We start from the raw sequence: 22,178 nt of genomic DNA on the forward strand, positions 1-22,178 counted from the left end.
TACCAAAATTTATACCATCTATCTCAAAAGTTCTTCATCTGGTTCAACCAATTTCTGCTCTTTCACTCTTCGCAGATTGCATTTCAAAAATTCCCATCTTGTCATCGGTCAAATAAAAATCTGTTGCTGGGAAGCGGACTTCCGGCTGGTGATTTTATTTCATGATCGAAAGAGCAGAGGGGAGAAAGGGAAGGGAAAACGCTTGGATACGCGCGCAGAGAATTCGGAAATTCGACGCTTCGGCCGCAGACGGCGCTGTAACGTCGAAAAGCTATCGTGTTACAAAGGGCCGCTTGTACACAAAATCGAAATAATTCGGATTGTTTCGAACAAACACGAGATACATTTGGAATCGGGCACGAATTTTCCTGTCTGTTTTTCAACGGGAAAAATGATCGAGCCGCATACCTGTGAGACTTTTTTGTCGGCTGAATACGTAACGAACGTTTCGGTAAAATTTCGCAAGGATAATTTAAAGTTTTCCATTTCAGGCTGATTCACACATGTGTGAACGGCATGGCATTGAGGTATTTCATTATTGACAGCTGTCAGCGTACGGAATTTTATTTAAAATGATGTAGATCTATCTACTTCAAGGATTTATCACGCACGCTCTCTTTAAATAAATAAACAAATAAACAATAATTTCCATCAAAATCAACAGGTACTATTGAAAAAAAAAGGAAGAAGAATTTATCAACAATTTAACATTGTTCGATTCAATTATTCAAATTGGATAATGTTTGTTTTACAGATAACAATAAGTCCAGTTTCAATAAACAAATATTTAACAAGGATTCCACAATTGGAAAAAGTCGGGCATGCAAATGCAGAAAGTTTCGAATTTGAATTCTACGCTATTCAATTTGTTAGCAGTTTAAAAAACACGCCGAAAAGCATCGACGATCCCTCTGGTCGGCTTACGGGCAGACGTCAATAGTACAAAGAGGGGAAAACCAACGGATTTCGGCGGGAAAATATCATGGGAAAAAAATCGCGGTTCCACTCGGAAAAAAACGTTTAATCTTTAACGTGAAATCCTTTTCGGTTGGACAATTAGTTTTCCCTCGACTCGATTTTTAATCCCGTTTTCCACCTGATATGATAAGCAATATCGAACAATTGTTTTTCCCTTTTCATTTTTTCATATCTCTATTTCGTTCACTTTGCAAATACTACAGAAAGTTTAAATCCTCTTCTATAGTGCAAAATCAGTTAAATCATCACTTCTAACATCTCGGGCATTGAATTTTACACAACTATACACATTCCTGATTAATAAGTAGCCTCAATACTTGCTTGAATGCGCAATAAAAAAAAGGACGTTATGAGAAGCTTATTAAAACATAGCAAAGTTTGAGGCAATATAATATGATTATCCATAACGATAGAGCATTACTATTTATATCATTAGAAGTGGAAAAGCTTCCTCTTTAAAATGCTTTTTATTGTGCGCTAATACGCCCTTTAGTTTCCGAGATATGATCGTTTAAAGCAAAGGGTAATTTTTAATATTTCGCTATACCCATCTCACTCGCACGCGGTGAGTCAGCGATAAGCGCTGAGTCATTAGCGCGTTACTCAGCGAATCACGCTACTTCCGTATTAACTCGCTACTCACTACACTCACGCTAACTTCGGTAAAACTTTGAAGCCGCATATCTCGAGAACCAATTGAGCTATCGAGTTGAAAAAAAATGCGTTATACAGAGCGTAATCTTCTTTATCTTCCGAGTATAGTGACGACTGAAATTTCTTCATTTTTGTTACTGATATATTTTACTTTCCATATCAGTACCATGTTAATACATATTAATCTTCTAAATTTCCAATAATAAATTTAGTAAACAAAGAACAGCACAAACTCTTGATATGTTTTAAACAAAACCTGCTGGTTGAATAAAAATATTTGTTATAAATGTTTCTGATACAGTTGTCTACTGTGAGAACCATTTTTGAAATGGACCATATACTGATAAAAGTACCTTTCTTTCTTATCTAATATGACCACCAGTTACGGTGTCCCTTTGCAAATTTGAAAACGCCTCGTTTCACGACGTTGTTATCCCGTTACAAACTTCCAGAGAAAAAAAAAAGAATCTATTAACGAGGTCGAGGGGCCCCGATGGGATCCCAATTAAAAGCCTCCCCCCTTCCGCCACCTTTGACGGACTAATTTTGCCCCGAGTTTTATTATATCCTCTCGGCGCAACTCGTTACAAGCCTTATATAGCTAACCAGTCGAAATTGCAGAAAAGTTTCATGAAGTAGAAGAGAACGACGACCCAACAGATTAATTATTACATATTATGAATGAATAATAATTTCTTTAAAATAAACACGTCTCTACGAGCTTCAAAGTTTGAAGAACTCGGAAATCGAACTACAATAATTATATCAAATTAATCAATCAGTGATTAATGAATTTTGAATGCAATCAAAGGCAATCTTGGCACTTAACTGACCTGATTATCGATCTATTATTTCGCTTAAATCGGTCGGTGACTTAAGCATGGACATACAGCTGTAGGTAGAGAACAGAATATCGGGGATATCTCCCAACGGACCTGTACACGATTCAAGACGCCACGTGAACCACCCCTCCGTGAGCATTTGAAGGGTTGCGGAGCGTTTGAAAGGGCAGGGACAGGCCCTCCTTCGGGAACAACGTCGCCTAAATGCAGCATTCCCAGAATTCCTCGAGATTCGTAATCATTTAGAACATGGTGATATCAACGAGAACACTCTGCTTGCTTATTGCGCGGTTTACAATGAAACTATTAGATTAGCAATTAAATTCGAAACCTCCACGTTCTTTGTCCTACAACATCATTTATTAAAACTGTTTATGTATCAGTAAATCCCACATATTATGAAATTGCAATATTAAATCTTTATCCCCTAAAAATACTAACAGAGTTATAATCCCCGAACACTCTACCTATTAGCTTTAGATTAAGTTAATTTTAAGTACTTGATGAGTTGTGCAATTAAAATTAACTGAAAATTACACACAGAAGACCTAAAATAACGTTGCAATATAAAAGTTACCATCAAATAAGATTGCCAAATGCTTCAGTATTCTGCTGTCTCCTACCTGAACCCAATTTTTCTGCGAAATTTCATCTGAAAACAGACGTTCACGTAGTTACCGCACGGCAGCTAAGCAACGTACGAAAAGGCTGAATTTTTTCGACGCCTTCAGGCGATTGATTTAGCCGGATCCAGCGTGCCGCGTCTTTGCTCTTCGTTATTTGTCTGTTTCAGCTGCGCTCAAGGCTGTATCTCGATCAGCTTCGATGATATCGTCGCCCCGAGGGTTTCGGCACAACACGCACGATGGGAATTCGTTGTGCATCCTGGCGCATCCCCTTTCCAGTCGATTGTTTAATTAGCTGGTCCCCGACCGTGGAATCTTTTGTAAAGCTCTTGCCTCCGGCTACGCGTTGATTGAAGATATTTTCGGCTATCTGGTGAATTAATTGAAATCGTGGCTACTGGGAACGAATCCTACGGATAGTTCCAGAGTATTGACAAATTGAAATTCGTGTTATTTCTATAGGGTGGTCGGTACTGTGTATTCTAAAGGGTCATTCTTACAGTTGAAAAATTCATGATTATTTTCTTTTTGTGCATGTAACAAACAATAATACCAATATTTTTTCGTGTAGCAACTGCATATACCGAATATATGATCCGATTATCCACCAAAGCGTCTTTTTACTATAGTCTTTCAAGTCGGAACAAACAACACGGATTAAACTCGTTTAATCTGGATGCCAACCGGCTGTTGGCTGCTGTAATCGAGTATCACGAGTGTTGCTGAATTAAAAGGTGTCCCTTCAGGGTGCTATCAGGCGTCCATTTTGAAAAGCTGTTCGCGTGGCACGAAAGAGAAACGTGATATCCGATTTTCCTTTCCCCTTAGCAGGTTACGAGATTTTCTTCTCCAACGTCTTCCCGTGTTTTTCTCAGGAACGAACAAAAAAGAGGACACAAAGGAGGAGACGGGAGAAAATGAAGAAATTAAAGGTTGACTGACAAATTGATGAAGGAAGTTGAGCGAAAGCTTGGAACGAACCGAAGAAATAATTATGACGAATGTCCTGGCCGTCCCTTTTAATTCATCGATTTCTTCATGAACGAATTATTCTTTATTAAGAATTAAACTCGTTTAATGAAGTCCGTGGTGCTTCTGTTCGAGGGAGAGCAGAGGAATCTTAACAAAATTTACTTTTCTTTTTTATCTTGACGCTTTATCGACTCCAAGCACTCCAAATGAAATGTAATTAGCCTTCTTCCAGAAAAATATGATGAATTCTTTAACCTTCGAATAGCGGGAATTTTAATTTAATTTGAAAAAAATTTCATTTTCTAAGCCTCGCACATTAACAGGTCCGTTACTTGCTTACCACTTTAATGATCGCTCAAAGAATACACCGGAAGCTGCTGGATTCAATTAGCGACACTTTTCAAACGGTAAAAAGAAACCGAGAATGCAAATTAGATCAAGAATGAGAGAAGGGGATTTCTGGTGCAGCAAGTTTAGAGTTTCACCGCTACGAAAGAGTTCAAGCTTCATTCCGACAGCTCGAATACTCAAAGGTACCAGGAAGAATACCTTTGATATTTTCTTCCGTCCGATAATGAAATCCTGCAAAGACTTGAAATTGAATATTTTCTTTCGTACAACTGCCTTTAAGCGTTTCAACCTTCTTGAAAGTTGGACGGATCTTGTGTTGCGAGAAACAGTCTAACGAACAGAGAATATCAAACCAAATTCCTTTCGAAATTTCGAGCAATTAAAAATTTCTTATTAATTTTGCAAAATTTCATTCGAAACGACTTCAAAAATAACTCAGCTATGGTAGAATGTTAAGAAATTCGGATTCGTCTGATCATACGCTGATATATACTACTGGATTCCGTCGCAGTCTGTCGCCCGACTATATGCTAACTTATACTACTGAATTCTATCACATTACGCTCCATAAAAATAATATAATATGCGCATAAATTTGACTATATAGAATGATTTAAAATCACACAAGGGATTTGAAACTTTTAATCCTTTCTACTCGACTGCTGTTACAACCAACTTGTTAGCTGTTCGTCCTTGAATAACTCTCGTGAAAATTCCTAACCTTTTAACCTTTTGACCGACCGCAAATGCTGAAAAGTATTCAAGGAATTAAAGGAGTACCGAGCCGTCCAGAGGTCGAAAAATTCAAGAATACAGGGGGTATTTCCAGTGAGAAACGTTCACCTTTACAAGCGCGAGTTTTCGCATCGCTCAGTGTCGATCCTCACGAGGGCTTCTCCTCGAGCTGGAACGAGCGTAAAACGAGCAAAAAGTGTTGGGTTTCAATGCAAAAGCATCCACACCGCCGCAAGGATATCCAGGCTGCTTATTTTCCACCCGCCATGTTCGAACGTTCTCCATTAAAGTACCCGAACCGTTTTCCTTCGCCCCGATCTACTTCTTTTTTCTCTCTTGCAGAAAGAAGGACTCTTTCGCTTTGGAAATTCCCGCGGAGCACCTGAATTTTCTCCCGCGCAAACGAGTTACCATCGAGCCTGTGTATGTGTGCGCCCGCGCGGTTGCGGAGGCGTCACTTAAAAATAAAATGAAAGAAATCGATAATCGAATAGGTGAGTCGGGCCGGAAGTATTGCCGGTAACGCGGTTACCGTTTCGAAAAGAAAAGTCGCCGGTGAATGCGACCGCGCGCGTTTTCGCGAGCAATTTTCAACGCGCTCGGAATTTCGAACACGTCAATGGCGAACGGTGAATGGGTCTAGGCGACGTGAAAGAGGAATCGCTTCTCCAACTGGCTGGATTCAGTGAAATGGAATTTCTTTCTTTTTTTCGAATATAGTCGATGGAAATTGGTGGAAGAAAACATGCCTCGAAAGACAGGGTGATAAGTTTGATGAAAACGAGGGTGGAGGAGGAAGACAGAGGATGCGAGGACCCAATGGACCTATGGACATTTTTTTCTTTTAATTAAGTAATATGAAAATTATGAATGGGAACAATTGCCATATTGTAAAATAAATAATATTGCAGAACAATAATCGCAACGTTATTTCACCCTTCCATCTGCCTATTTAACGCGATTTCAAGAGCGTATGCACCGTCACGATCACCCCTGTCCACCCTGAATCGTTTCGTTTCGAGAGTTACCCTAAATACACACGGATCGTTTAAGGGTGGGTGGACGAGTCGTGTGTACACAGTGTTTGGTACGCTTTATTTTCCCATGTCCGAAATGTAGGGAAAAAACATACGACGCTAAATACTTGCCAGATATTACTTTTTCTTTTGTTTATTCCGATTACCATTCGTTACCTAATTGAATACCTAATTACGTGCAAACATTTTCTCACCTACTGCTGCAATTAACATCTCCTCGGTCGCATCTATTAACATTCCCCCAATTCCAAGACACGGAACACCATCATAAATCCTACAACGTCCCTTCAAACATTCACACCCCAATTCAACATCCTGGACACCCGCTAAACAGTCCCAATATACCCAAGAATCCTGTCTTCAGAAGTCCAAACATACCTAAACTTGAATACCTCAAGCGATCGTATCAGAAGCACGCAAAAGGATCACCGCATCAAAGACAGAAATTCCCGAATTGTCGGGGCTGAATCTGACCCGAAGGATCAAGAGAAGATCACGATTCAGAGATCAAGAGGAAAGAAGGAGGCAGGGCTTTAACGAGGTAGATGGGGTCTAGTGGGTCGCGTGCATTGTTGGTTTTCCCTGGTGGTGTTTGTAGTGGCATAGCATTGTTGCGACCACCCCTGCCCCCCCCCCCCCCCCTCTTTCGTCCGCACACACGTCCGGTATACCCGTGGGAGCGACGCACACGGCAGGGCATCTCATATTAGCCGCTTAATTGTCTCTATTTGTCGAGGCCCACCATCCGACCATTCGCCATTCAGAACGGCCATACCGTTGCTGCTGCAACGAAGCCTCAGGGTGAGAAGCTCGTCGATGGTGGTGGAGGTGGTTGCGTGGACCGTTAACGCAGCCGGAAATGAAGATGTCAGCAGAGGGGATGAAACTTTTCCTACATTTTGCTCTTTCGAAACGATCTCCTGAGTATTGATACTTTATGGTTCATGGAGGTCGATGGAGGTTTGATGTGGGGGTTGATGGAGAGTTGATCAGATGCCATATAGAGGTCGATGAACCCAAGGAAACTGTGTCACACTAAAGAAACACTATTTCTGGAGGGCTATTTAATTGTCTGATGGTACTTTTCTTTGTCTGACCCCTCTGGATAAGAAGTTCTCTTATTAAGGGATGGTGTTTGATATTGAAATATAAATAAGATTGATGAATGGTCTTATAAAAGCAGTATTTTGAGATCAAATTACTCTCGTCTGATGGGGATTGCTTTTTTTTCATTCCATCAATTCAACGATTTAAACGATCACATTTATTGCCCGCTGGCGAGTTTCTTCTGGCGAAGAGATATTGCTGTTCCACCGTAGAAAAATGTACCCAGAGGGGGTGAGGGTAATTACAGGTAGTTTTCTACTCGCGGTGGGTCCATCATCGGCGCGAGGAAAAACGCCGGGGAGGTTTAAAGTTCGAGGAATTATCTTCCTTGCTCCGTCCACCGTTACAAACGATTATTTTCCTCGTAAAGAAACCAAAGAAGCCCAATGTTCCGAAGAAATTGAAATAAATCTGTAGAATGAGAAAGAACGATTCTGCTCGGCCTACTTAAACTCCAATAAAAAACTGAAAACTGTTAGAACTGGAAAATGAAAGAGAGGGACATAAAAATTGACTACAAGTAGGGTAGAAAGACACTTGTCAAAAAATTTTGATCTTTTTTACAAAAAAAATTAGTGATTTCAATTCTGTTTGATGTCTTTCTGTTCCAAATTATCCATAAACTCTAACCTAATTTTAAATTCTAACCCAACCTGAAATTCTAATCTAACTCTTGCAATTCATAAAATATATTATAAATATAAATGCATCAAAAGTGTCAGTAAAGAAAATGAATGAATAAGAGAAATACGATTTTAAATAACCTGTATAGGTTACAAAGGCGTGAAAATTAAACGATTCCAGGTCTGGAAATGAATGGTACGAATCAATTTCGAGAATTCCCGTATCATACGAACGGAAAGTATTGATTAACGTAATTTACATTGTACGACGGGAAAAAGCGATGCTCATTAACTTTTAATTGCGACGACGTTTAATAGCGTTTCAACGGTCGAACGTTCCAAGCGCTTTTTCGCGCACGTAATTCGAATAATCGAAACGCGTGAAATATTGCTAAGCGAAGTCTCAGATCGAGGGCAAACGAAACGAAATTACAATTTCGAGGATCGAGGACACTTTCGAGAATGGAATCAGTTTCATCGTTAATTGGATCGGAGACTCGGTGGAGTGGTGCTTGCGAAACGAAACACGTGAGCCACCAATAAACGTCCTTTTTAATCGTGGAAACGAAAATTGAAACAAACGTGATTAAGCTTTAAACGATCACTTTTAATAACGCGATCTAATCAGAAAATAATACGAAACTCTTATATCAACGATCATGAAACACCAAAGCAAGAACTTTAAATGCATTCAATTTACTAGATAATTTATAACAAAAGAAAACAATCTTTCAGATAATTCCTCATCGCAATTATTTAGCATTGCTCTGACAATTTGCACGTCCTTTCAACCCTTTGTCCCAAAACGAAATGATTAAAACGTAGATTGAGCCAGCGCGCCTTGGTGCTTTTCGATCAAGGAGGTTGGCATCGCTGTAAGAACTGTTTTATGTTCCTAGGAAGTGCCTTTTGGGTGTCTCCTTTGTTTATGCATTTCGAATTAATCGGATGAACGTTGCTCTTTGTAGACCCGTCTTTAATATTCAAATATAAATGTTCCTAAGTTAAGTGCCATTGCAAACAATCCATCAGAAAACTGAAACCTAACCTAGAATTCTTGATGAACCAAATTTGAATACCGTTGGTGATCAATAACCACAAACAGCCCGAGCAGGAAAAATACATCTTCTCAACACCTCATTGCATCCTTCAACGAAAAATAATTAACGCGAGAACTGGAGGGTATCCAGGTATATCCGGTTGGAACGCTGTTTGTATCAGTTCGATATCCTGATGGATTACCACGATCAATGAAAGCTTGATCAGCCGGGTTGATTGATTAGATAAGTTTTCCTGGCCTAACTCGTCCTAGCCTCGATTTCCCGCCCTCTTTTCCCGACTCATTCTCTCTCCGGCCATCTTTTATTTATTCATGCAGCTCGTTTCTCCGCAACGACACACGGCGGCCATTTCCGTGGCTCAAAAGCGGACAAAGAGGAAGCGGCAAGGCTACAAGAGAAAAAATTAAGGTCGTGACCTGGCGGTTGAAGATTTCAGCATCTCGCGCGGATTTTTCACCTACTCTTTAATCTGGACCTATTCAACACGGCGGACAATTTATGTTAACCGATCGATTAAGAGGTTATGTTCGATTTCTTTCCGCGGGACTTGTTTAATTTTCAATTACTGATGAAATTTTTGCATAGATTTTAATAAATAAATTTACCACATAACCTATAAATTTGATACAGATACAGATCGTAGAATTAACACTTCCACCGTGGCATAATTGAAATGATTAGATCGAAACCATAAAAGAATTGTAGATCTAGCACAAATGATCATAAAACGAACAATGATCCATCGTTAAATGACCAAACGCGTAGCTGTTCTGCGCCAGCCGTACAATTAGCAAAACCGATAACTAGACAGGTCAAAATAAAGCACCGGTCTCGCTAATTAGCAATCAAGCCTAATTAATAGTCGATAGAACGGTTGCAACGACCTAACAAATCATGATCGACCGGTAACAGGCAAGCAGCGTCACTGATAAATCTCAGGTGTCGCTAATTGCCAGTAGACACCGAACAAATTTAAAACCATCGCCCTGGCGTACAAGAACAAAACGATCGATAAAGCCAATCGTCGTGAATCATTCAAGAAAGATTGGATAGTATCGAGCCGGGAAAGGAGGGAAAAGGATTCTACGATCGTTTCTTTTCCTTCGCGGAGAAACGTCTCGGTCGTTACTCTATATTTCTACGTTCGTTTCTTATCTAGCCTTTCTACCCGCGAGCATCTATAACTTGAAGCTTTCTTGCCGGCTAGACGACGACTCGCGACGCTCCTGGTAAATAGCTTCGCGTCTGTTCTTCCGCTTCTCTTTTGTGGCCGCAACGCGCGCCAACGCCTCGAATTTCATCTTTCACGCTGGATCCTCTCGGCGGCAGGCGTTCTCAGTTATGCGGATCCGCTCGCTCGTCTCCATTGTTCATTGTCTCGAGCCAGGCAGCGTCGGGTAAACCGATCGACCAAGCGAGTTCGGGCGGAAACGTGTTGCACTGCTTTCGGTAATTATGCGAGACACTGTTTTAAACTTTCCAAGGGAATTACGGGGAAGATAGTTCGATAAAAATGAGATAGGTTCAAAAAAGATTGAAAATATTTTATATGAAAAGAAATTAATAAATTTCCTTCAACAATAAATATATTTCCTACAGCATAATTTTCCGAAAGAGAAAAGAGGATGTGAAAAATGCAGGATAGTATAGCTTAAAAAGCAGAGAAAACCAGCACAGAGATAAAATATCCATCGACAATATTCCTCAACCCTCGAGCATGCCGAAAATCTGCTTTGCGATCCAACTTCGACAGCGGAATCGTATTTCAAGCAGAGGGAAGGGCTGGATCTCATTGAGCCAGCTGACAATTCCATAATAAAGTATATCCATCACGGCGGAGAACGCGAGACGTCATTACCATTTCCGGTCGGTTCTAGTTCGGTTGGAAACCGAAATGATTCCCGGAAGTAACGCGCGTCGACGGACAGATAAACTTTCCCTTCAATTCGAATCCAATCAGCGGATCCTCTCCGTCGACGAGGAGGATCGCGTAGGAAAAGGCGAGAGGAAATTCCCGGCTGGCCGACAGGATATTATTCATATGCTGGCGTCGCGTGGCCTCGTCGCAAACGCAAAGGCAATATAACTCTTTTTTCCTCTTTTTTTTTTTTTTTTTTTTTTCTCGTTACCAACTCCATATTCCTGGCTTCGTTCGAGCCTATAACCCGTTCCTACGGTTCGACGCCCGTCTCTTGTGACCAGCCTTTTATTAGGAAACATTGGGAAGCTCCTGCTTTGGTTATAATGAAGTTCTCACCAAGTGAAAATCGAAATCACGTGACTGAAAATTGAGGTTAGGATGAACTTTCGTGGTTCAGAAAGGGAATTCTCATTCAAAAGTAAATTCACACTTTTGAAAATACAGAAACACTTTTTATTATATAATGTTCACTGTTAATAAATGTTTCATAAACCTCGAAAGTAAAATTACATCACATTTTGAGAACGTTAATAAAAACAGACCGCGTAATAAAACATTGTTGCAACTGAAATATTGAAAAAATGCCAAAATAAAACTGAGAAATGAGATGAAATGTTTGTCGTCCCGCACTGAATAAATGATTAACGGTACGAAATGTGCACGTCATGATTTATCGACGTGATGAAAAAGCGAGCGTTGCATAAAATTCAAAAATTGCTGATTTCGTTGTTCTTTGGCATATTTCGAACGAGATTGATACCTTTATAAACTTCCACAACGTTTTCCAAATTAAAACGAGAAAGAACCTAACCTAAACGCAACATAACCTAATTCAAATAAAATCAAACTTCTAATTGATTAATACTATCAAGATCCATCGAGTTAATTGAGAAGAAATTCATTCGCAACAGTCGTGTCCATTCGATTATACAACATTGGGTAGCAGGCGGTTAAAGACAGGGCTAAAGTGTAACGTAATCTCGGCACCTGAGCATCGCGACGCCTCGTTAACGACGCTACGGGATAATCGATATCTACCTATGGGGTGCTGGTACATAGTGCCCATCGGATCGTGGCCGGAGCTTTCGTGGCTGCGTTTGAGATACATCGAAACCCCTCTACCAAAACCTTCAATTGATTTCAACGTACAATTCTCTGCTTTCCCGTATTTCAATCGTGTTTTAGAATGCGCCGGTTGTACCACAATTGTAATCAACATGTTTGTAAATGATTACATATGTAGATTCCCTGGTTGCAAATTACCGTGACAAACAATGTTTACGTTTGTTCAGACGAGGCTAACATTTATTTGTATAAAATAATTGTATTTTGTTGTTTGGCGATACACGAGCTGGATAGTTAAAAAAGATAACCAATAAAATTGAACATAACCTAAAAATTCAAAATTGATTTCTTTTTATTCTGCTATAGTAAAAAGTCTTTTAGAAAAAGTATTTTAGAAAAATGTCATAAAAATTTCTCGTTAGTTAACAAATTAATATTGGTACTCCTGTTATTTACGAGGAAATGATTAGCCAGAAAGTGTCGTTTTTCCGTCACCATTAACTTCCAGCCGGCTTGATTGTTTCTGATAACGACACTGATGCTTTGGCGTCGGGGTGCGTAATACACAGTACCCGAGCGTCGATTAATGGTTACCGATAATCCAACGTAATGACGAGCGATTGAGGCTTCAGCTTCGTAATAATTATTTATCGATTAAAAAGTACCGTGGCCACTATGCTGGTATTTACGCAACGTTAGATTCAATTTGTTTTCGGACCTTCGTTCGACCAATACAACTCATTCGTGCCGCCATTTTGTGTCGTGTCCACCATTTTATTTTCGATTTGGACTGATTGTAATTACGTTCAAATAGTATACTTTTCTTTCAGATGAATCAATTCGTTACGCATTGGCTTTAATTAATATTATTAATATAGTTATAATTAGATATTTGTATGAAATAACTATATACATAAAAGTGAGGTTAGATTACGTATATACATATAGGTTTTAAAGTTAGCGTATAGTTTGTTCAGCAATATTGGTTCGATATCAGATTTTAATACAGCGAAAGTTTCGGAAACTCGACGATTTGTTACGTTGCTCGATAATTGATTGTGCCCGGGCTGAGAGTTAATTAGAATTCGCGCAGAATCGAAGCGGAAATGTTTAGAAAATTCACCGTGAACGGGGAATTGCACTGAAATTCCAGCAAGCAATTTTGTAGTTTAATTTTAATCGTAATGAAGTTTCTATAGAAGCATGGCTGTAAGTTGAACCGGGATAAGCAACTTTGATTCTGTTTTTAACTACCGTTGAGGGTTTTCCAGCAAATCGATAATGGAGCTTCAATTAACGAAAAACCTTGAAAATAGTATTTGTCCTCTTGTTGTCAAGGACTCAGAGCTTATTGAGGTTATGTTTTTCGAAGCACTCTACCCCCCCCCCGAGTGGGGATATAGCGTAAGCCTTTAAACAGAGTGGTTCAACTCATTCTAACCTCAAAAAAATTGATAAAATCATATTTTATTTTAAGGAAACATGACTATACCAATTAAAAATGGACAATAAGTGAAGAGGCTATCCTGATGAGGTTACTAAACACTGAATTAGCGTTGAATCTCATTTGCCTGACTTCTTCTCATCACTTTTCATCGCCGAATCAAAGAATCTTAATGTCGATTGGCCCATTTGCCAGCTTCAGCCTCGTTTGGACAGTTCAGTTCGCAAAAGGACATTCCTCTCACAACGTCCTCTTTGCCTTCACGCCAGGGCAGCATCCTCGAAAAGAGGAGCACCCTGATTGGAAGGCTAATCACGGGCTACTCTCCATTACATTAATTAAAACTTAACTCTGAACTTTGCCAGGATACCCACGGCTATCTTGTCCTCCTTCAACTTTTCCCCGTTCGCTTCTCCGTTTTGTCTCCGCTCGTTTCTACACGCTTGCTCGTCAATTTTCTTCTCTCATTTGCATGTCAATGATGCCGAGGCTAGCTGACGAAGTAGCATCAGCGAGATTCGATTGGGTTTGTTACTGACTGATGTGATACCTCGATCTTCTGAATTTTCAAGTGATTTCTCGCGCGCCCAAAGCGTCCGAATTTCAAATTACTAACTTTATAAATTTTTTTAGATACCAGCTTAATCAGGTTATCAAAATTTTTACCCTCGAGATTTTCAAATTTCGTAACTTCTAAGCTCTCCAAGTTTGAAACTTTGCAAACTTTGTCATTTTCAAGAAATGAAGAGAATTTTCGCGTACAGGAAACGACCGTTTTGGCATGCTTTTATGGTTTCATCTGGCCGGTTGATCTTTCATCGTTGAACTCCATCCATTGTAAAATGGCGGGGAGCGACGATACTGACAAAATAGAATTTTCGTAAAGCGCACGAAATGATCCTCTAACGTCTTCTCATTCTTCTTCAGCGTGGATATTAAGGTCACTACCGAGGAATATAAGAATCTCACCGAGCGAAAGATAAAACGAAACGGAATAAAGGATCCTCATCTCGGTCGTTTCTTATCGTTCGCTGTGCTACTTTGTTCGACTTTCATCCCGCGACTGAATGTCTTATGAACGCTGACAAATAAACGAAATTCTGATAAATAATTTCGTTTGATACATTTTAAAGACTTCCATAAAGATCTCTTTCCTCGTAAACGTTTCACGACACTTTTCTGACGCTCTTCCTGCTTTTTAAATGACTTAAAAATCGACCAACTAAAAGAATCTTTCGTTTAAAAAATTCAGTAATCAAGGACTATTAATTTCTAAATCTACCATCCTTGAAAGAATTTCAAATTCTATTCGGAACTCGTCAAAAAGACGAGTTTTCAACCCCCTCCGTTAAAAAAAGAAGCTTCTCCTTTCACCCCAAATATTTTAAATTCCCTGCTAAAGAGATATCAGTATCCATCATAACATTACAAGCAACGTAACATACGCACCCCTCTCGAGGATCGTTTCTGAATCTCGAAACTTCATCCCTCCCCTTCGTTTTAGGAAACGTTTTATACACCCCTTTCACTGGCACGCCTAGCCCCGAGGTGCTTTGTCACAGAGGGTCGAAAGCATCGAAGGGTGCAGTTAATTAATAAAAGCTCAAACTCGAAACCAGAGTCGAGGTATGAAGGAGGCGGAGGGTGGGTGGGGATGGCGGCGCGGATAAAAGGATGAAATACGATCCATGCATCGTTTCATATCGACGGGACCGGCGATATACATATCTCACTTGCAATTCAAACGAGACTCACGTGTCATGAATGAGGAACTTGTCGTCTTTGGTCTCGATGCAGCGGCCCTTGCTGGTCATCATGGATCCGTTCACTGTCACCAACCCCTGATTCCCCGATTGAAACCAGTGGCCGTTCCATTGCGCCGGAAACTCACAGCCTGCAACACACCGACCCCCGTAGAAGGGGGGAGGGTTTTACATTTTTTTCATCTGGCCAAAGGTTGCTGGATAAATAAAGGCATGATATATATATATACATATATGACCCGAGATATAGAATATTCAAACCGAACGGGGTGGTTTGTGTAAACAAGGATCGATCGGTTCTTTTTTTTTCAGAGTTAGAGAGAATTTTCGATGCTGTGATAGGATTTGGATATTGTTTCATCAGTTTTTGCCACTTTGGTATGGTTGTTGAGGTTAGGTTACTTAACCTCTCCAGTGCAAATGAAGGATGTTGATATTTCCCTGTATCGATAAATATAACAATATTCTTTATCAGGTTTTAGGAAAAAATCTAACCTGTTCACAGATATTTCCCAACATATGTTACCTCACCACCTTCATACATCCTGCCGTGCAGCTGGATCCCTATTAGACCCTCATTTGAACCTACTAACACGTTAACGTCCCTGTAACCCAGTTCGGAGGATCGGATCTCGAAAAATCTTGCGAGGTGCAGTCGTAAATCGCGCGGAAACGAGCTGTTCCGCTCGAGGAACCGCGCGTTCATCCATTCACCTCGAACAAGGGTGGAACGAGGTAGGGGATGAGGGACGCAAATCATCTTAATGCACGCGCGCCACGGCAATAATATTCCCCCCCATCTGGTTCGCAATAACCCCCTGAAGTAACGGTGGAAAACAAAAATACAACTAGCCGGGAGGATGGATTATACTAGCGAGGAATCGCGAGGAGATTCCATCCAGGATTCCCGAATGCCTGGACTTATTAAATGCAAAATGCTCCGTCGACAAACAATGCTTAATCGCGACTCGTCACTTCCTAGTAATCCCAGGTTTCTACAAAAGAGGATGGGTTGAACCTCCTTCAACTGATAATCCGATCTTCTTAAGAAGATTCTGCGTTTTTACAGGTCTGCGGCAGAAATTTAATTTATTTTATGTAGTTGGACCATCTTCATCAGTTCAGGAAAGTACCGCATTCTTGGAAGGTTATTGTCAACCGCTAAAAACTCAAACCTAACCTCAAAGTCAGACGTAACCTCAATTACAGTACTCGACAAAAAGACAGTACACTTTGCAAACGTAATGACTGTACAATTTATCAGCTTACGATCTTTATATTTTGTGTATAGTACGTTTGCCAAACTAGTTAGGATACATAATTATAGTGTGGTTAGCTTTTGGTAGCAGCCATTCCACGAATGTTCGGCTACACCCTTTCCAGTTAATATTCCTAGAATCCCGGGATTTCTGTAGCTTTCGTCGTTGCTCGAACTGAAGCAAAGCCTGCAAACTCGTTCCAATTGTTTAAAAGGACGAGAGGAAACGGCTGTTCCGGGTTCAGCGAACCGTGGCATGCTTTCGTCGACCATTATCGTCATCGTTTTATAATGTCGCGGTCTTACGACGTGTATTTTCTTGAGAGCTCGTGACTCGATTTTCTTGTTCCTTGGATGAGGACGTTTATGGGCTTTCCTCAGGTTTTTCTCTTTCTTAATCTTTGGACGATGTACATGTTTGTCGCTTTTTGAACTCGTTTCGCGGTGAACGTACTAAATTAGTGTTTCTTGTGGGTTAAAAAGGGTGAAGGGGATAATTTTTATACACGATGGAGTTTAATGATTTCAGATAGAATCTGTTGTGGTAAATGTTCGGTGAAAGAAAATGGTATTACGGAGTTTCTTTCATCCCTTAATCTCTCCAAATAAAGATCCCCATCAAGACAGAACAAAGAAAGCTATCATCTTACGAAGTAGCCCTAACTACCCCTCGTTGTGTATGATATTATCCAGGCTCGACAGTGCTGGCAAGAAAAGTGGTGAGAAAAGGGGGCCAAGGAGGGATGGAAAGTAGCCAGTCGCGATATAATTAGCAGAAATTGGAGTTAGGTCAGAAAGCAGAAGTTATCGGGGTGAGTTTCGACATCGTAGCCTGGTGGCTTGACTTTTTCGCCCCTGCTGATATAATTACTAATTAATTACTGTACCTCGAAGCCGCTGGCCATTTCGGTAGGAGGTAGCTTAAAAGGACACCGGTAGGTAAGGATAATTCCTCCTACCGTAGGGGAAAGTAATACTTTCTGTTTTAATAACGTTGCTCATGCCTAGTGTTCATACCCTACGACAGTTGGGGTAACTTTTCGTGTACGTTCTAGAATTTTGTTGAGGGTAGAAAACTATGTACGTGATGCTTGCTGCTGTTCTAGGGTGATCATAAGTAAATTAGTTAAACAATTCTTCAATCTCACTAATGAGTTTGGGTTACTTTTTACAAAAGAAGAATAAAGTTGTACTATTTATATAATAAAGAATTATAACGAAGAAACAATAATCACCTTTCCGTCTGCGGGGCCAATTTCCAGAAAATAACGAGGCTATCACGTGTCAAAAATTACTAACATGCTTGCAACATCTTCCAGGAACATCCCCTAATACAAAACTTCCCCTCAGCGAATAAAACGCTGAATCGCACGCATCGTCTACAATTTTACGAGTCCTCAGGGTCTCGTAATTACAAGACGGTCTACGTGTATTCGCTTGAATGAAGGTTAGTTGGTTTTAAAAACTGTACAGCACGCATTGTCCCTGCGTGTGTCGTGACCTTTGCCATAAAGATCACAGAAACGATTTTGGGAAAATTAGAAGGAATTGAAAGGAAGCGGCGAGGAAATGCTTGGAGATAGGGGAGAAACTTTCAGGTGAATTACTTCTGAAGCAATCAGCTTGATGAAGATCTTTAGACAGTAATTCTTTAGACTGATACTAACTCAAGTGCCAATAATGACTTGAGTACTAGTACTGACTCAAGTAGCAAAATATGGCTAAATAAAAATATGACTTCTACTACCTTCAAAACTTCCCCAGGACAAACAGTAAGAGGACCTAGAAAATTGCTTCGCAGATATTCCCCGCAAAACGAGCGTCAATTACCTATCAAAAGTGGCCCCATTCCTCGGACGATATCGCAACCTGTATTCACCGACAGGTTTGTGTATCGCGAGATCTGAATCTCGTACGACACATTCGCCGCTATTCCAGACCCTTGTTGATTCGTCCAGCCCTCTGCGCGACTGTGTAATATCATCTGATCCCGAGTGCCCGGTTACGGTACCTACCGGTGTAATATTCATTTCCTCCAGTAAAAGCCCTTTCAGCGGCTCTTTCGGCCTCGGATATCGGAAAAACGAGGCATTTCCGTTGGTAAATGTCACGGAGATAGCCTGACGGCCGGTGGCCACATATTACCAATCAATTTACCTCTGTCGATACTCAGAGTCGACATAGAAAGGGAAAAAGAGAGGACAGGATGAAACCAACTGGCAGGCTGGTAGGGAAAAAAGTAGTGGACATGTGTGTGTGTGTATGGAAAAGTGATCGCTCCATCATATTTAACTCGGATAGCCAATCACCCTTGTCACTGGTCGGGTGATAGATTATTTTAATCAAGTTATTCCTCGCTGAAACCCGATCATTTTCCGAGAAGAGCCAGCCTGGACCCAAGATATACATGAAAATCGAATTAAATCGAGGGAACTCGATGGAGCAGCCTTCGCTCGGAAATCATCGGTGCATGTTCCAAGGTCTTTTTTTTCGATAGGACCAGCGAGATTGGTAATCTCCAGGCAGACTCTTCCAGACGGCATGGGATACTCTCTCTCTTTCGATAATCCATTTTTTAATGGCGATGACGAGCGATTAATTCGTCTGGTCGAAATCCATCTTTCCATCGCGGTCCATGGATTGATTTAATATTCTACGGGGATGTTGGGAAAATCGACGCTGAACGGGAAAAGATTTCGGTCGGGATCGATCGGAGAGATTCGATACCTTGAAGTGTCTTCGTGGTCTTAATTAGATTTATAGAAAAATTTCGGAAAGACGTGAAATTTGGAAACAAAATGGCTGAATTCAAATTCAGGTTTAGGTTAGGTTGAATCATAACCTAAAAAATCGCAACAAAAACCTTTATTGGTTCATTTAGAAGAGGTGATCTTATTTTTTATCTTCAAGAAAGTATCAAACGTCTTAAAATTTTCTATTCTTTGTTTAAGTTTATGAAGATTAGATTGAGGTTAGGTTTGGATTAATTCCTCTGCTTTACGACAAGCTATCGCTACCCGCGATCAATTTTCCTACTGAAATCTTCCTTCAATTCAAAGGAATTTAGGTTTCGGTTAGATTTAGGTTAGGTACTCTATAGCCATCGTTGCTCGACGCTCGATTCTCATGCTGAAGACTTGCTTCAACTTACGGGGGTGAATTCTGAGCTGCACTTGGCCTGGCTGAACTTACAATTAGCTAATGATCCCGCTCGCCATTCATCACCCTCGAAAGCGTGCACTTTCAGATGCAGGGGAGACTCTTTTCCCAATGGAGGAATTGGTTCGGTTTTTTTTTTTGTTCTGTCTTCCTTTTTTTGCACTATGAAACTGTAATGGAATGTAGGTCGTGATGTTTTCGTTCCTGGATGATGGAATGGTTCGCGGGGATTGTCCATGGCATCGCGTGTTAATTTGTCAGAATTTTTTGTCTGTTTTTTGCCCAAAAAGGTACAGAAGCATGTTGTATTTTTTTTTAATAGCATGCGAATGGGTCAACATGTATGGGAATCCTTTTCAATTTGTTTTGAAAGGGTACAGTGCGTGCTTTTTTTAATAGTCCCTGCAACATGGGGAAGCTTTTGTTTTTTCTTCGGCAAAGCACTGTTAGTATATTGTACAGGGTGTTCCATAGATAATTTTTATTATTTTTTATAGCTATAAAAATTGCTTTTTTTCCGATTTTAGTATTTGCATCTGGATATTTCTAAACGAAACTTGTTTCGACGTTTTATCGAGTAACTTTTATGGAATGAATGCTCCAACAACATGACGCTAGAAATTTTCATTTCGTTTTTGAAAAATTCAATCTGCAAACAATTGAACACCTCTTGTCACTGTTAAACAAATCAAAGCCACATTAACTCTAAAAATACAGCAAAGGTGGAATATTTACGAAGTAATTACACGTCACGCAAGCAGATCGCTCAATAGCTGCGCAAACAAACCAAATGGATTCCCTATGGGGGTAAAAATGCGATAGCGAAATAAAAATACCCTCTTCCCGCATTGCAATCTCGTCCTGGCGTGAAACTATTTAATCTGTACACACGTTACTCCTCGCCGCGTTCGCCATCCACCCTCTTTTCGGTTAGGTTTGAATTAACTTAAAAAGTAATCGACTCATTAACTCAAGAACATTTAAATATCCAGTAAAAGTACTAAAAACATTCGAACAACCATAGGAATTATGGAAGCTTCAATTCAATGATGTGTAAAAAATGTTTCAACAATTATCAAAAATATCAAAATCATTTTAACTAAATACGAGTTTTGACGAAATCTCATGAATCGATCCGTCGAAACGAGTGGCCATGTAAGTCAGGGCGGTTCTTCTCCGAGGAAAAACCATTTTCCGTTCGCGGAGATCTCATCTCGTCTCGGGACTGCATTATAAATTGAGATAGAGAAATGTATACAGGCGAATAAGCAACGCTGAAAGCTGTTGCTAGATTCGATTCGACGCTCTCCAAAGCGATTGTGCAACTTCTTCTTCGTTTTCCCGGCTTCCATCCTCCCCCGCTCACCCTCGCATTCACCCCCTTCTCCAGAATTCCACGCGCCAGCGATCCGATTCGTTTCGGCGGAAATTAAATACACAAGCAAATCCTTCACCCCTTGTACTCGCTGGTAGCTAAAGCGTGGAAACCACACCCAGCTACTTGTTGAGGAAGAGTTAAGGTGGAAACGCTTATTCCGTGGCGGAGGATGGTTATGGGGTGTTAGGGGTGGGCTGCACGCGAGTAAATCTTCCGGTCAGTGAGGTTGGTAAGGGAAGATGGTGCAATTTTTGGAGCCCCATTTGCAAGAAACACTGCAGTCACTTATCTAGAAGGTTCATACATAGAGACCTGAGGTCAATAGACATTCATATCCTTTAAACATTAATAAGTAGAAGTTGTCGAACTATAGTTTAAGTAATTTGGTATCAAATCACTCAGAATTTTAATTCAGGATAGTAACACTTTAGTAGCTGGACCCTAAGTCCAACTATGACCATCATGTTTTCAACATCCTGTACAAGTTTGCAACGCATCCAACCAGCTACCCCTCCGCCCTCCACCCACACGCACGAATTTGTGGCGTATTAATAAGGCTGTAGGCGATTTTCGTTTCACCGTCTACCACATTGTACGGTTGAAATTTTTCTCCTCTCTCCGTATACGGCCTCACCATAGACACGGTGAATTGTGAAGGGGCGGGGGTGGCGTTTTCAATATCTGCTGTATTTCCGCCAGCGTCGTTTCCACCCCTCTGGATATCTGGCAGGGGTAACATTGTACGCACCCCGTCACTACATTTTAATATTTCAGGATTCAATGATACCCCTACTCGACCGAGGCCCTCCCACCCCTCGTCGTTCCACCCTGGCGCCACCCTCTTTAGGATCGGCAGATGTGCTCAACTCGTACGATCGACTGCTGTTGCTGAATCGGATTTCAGTGAGTTTTAATGGGGATTAATTGGCCCCTGTAACGTGATGGGGTTGATTTGGGGGAGAGAACGATTTAGTTACGCGTTGCAGGTGCCCCTGGGAGCGAAGGAAGGATTGGAAAGCTGTTTTCAGTGTAGAATTGATTGTTGAAAGAGAGAACATTGTAAATTGTTGTTGAATTAAATGTATAATAGGTTTGATTGAATAAAAATTAGTTAACTAAAAACGGAAAGTGGATTAACACCTTTAAGCGACGAGAAAGAATCTCTATTTCATTGACGTCCACTTAACCGGTCAATCAGAAGTGC

General features: G+C 40.6%; 1 protein-coding gene across 8 annotated transcripts in view; it reads right to left on the bottom strand.

The window, feature by feature from the left end:
• Nucleotides 1-22,178, bottom strand: part of LOC114871505 — a 191,234-nt gene that overhangs the window by 35,691 nt on the left and 133,365 nt on the right. For 7 of the 8 annotated variants that reach the window (XR_003788583.2, XM_029177478.2, XM_029177477.2 and 4 more), the window contains one exon: nucleotides 15,172-15,310. Coding sequence is in view for 7 of the 8 variants with exons in the window: in XM_029177478.2 (XP_029033311.2) it covers nucleotides 15,172-15,310 (139 nt within the window). In the remaining variant the exon portion in view is untranslated. Of the gene's footprint in view, nucleotides 1-15,171; nucleotides 15,311-15,674; nucleotides 15,747-22,178 lie in introns of those variants that run through there. The other variant, XM_046289175.1, reaches the window with a different exon arrangement.

Source organism: Osmia bicornis, chromosome 16 (assembly GCF_907164935.1).
Source record: "Osmia bicornis bicornis chromosome 16, iOsmBic2.1, whole genome shotgun sequence".
Taxonomy (NCBI): domain Eukaryota; kingdom Metazoa; phylum Arthropoda; class Insecta; order Hymenoptera; family Megachilidae; genus Osmia; species Osmia bicornis.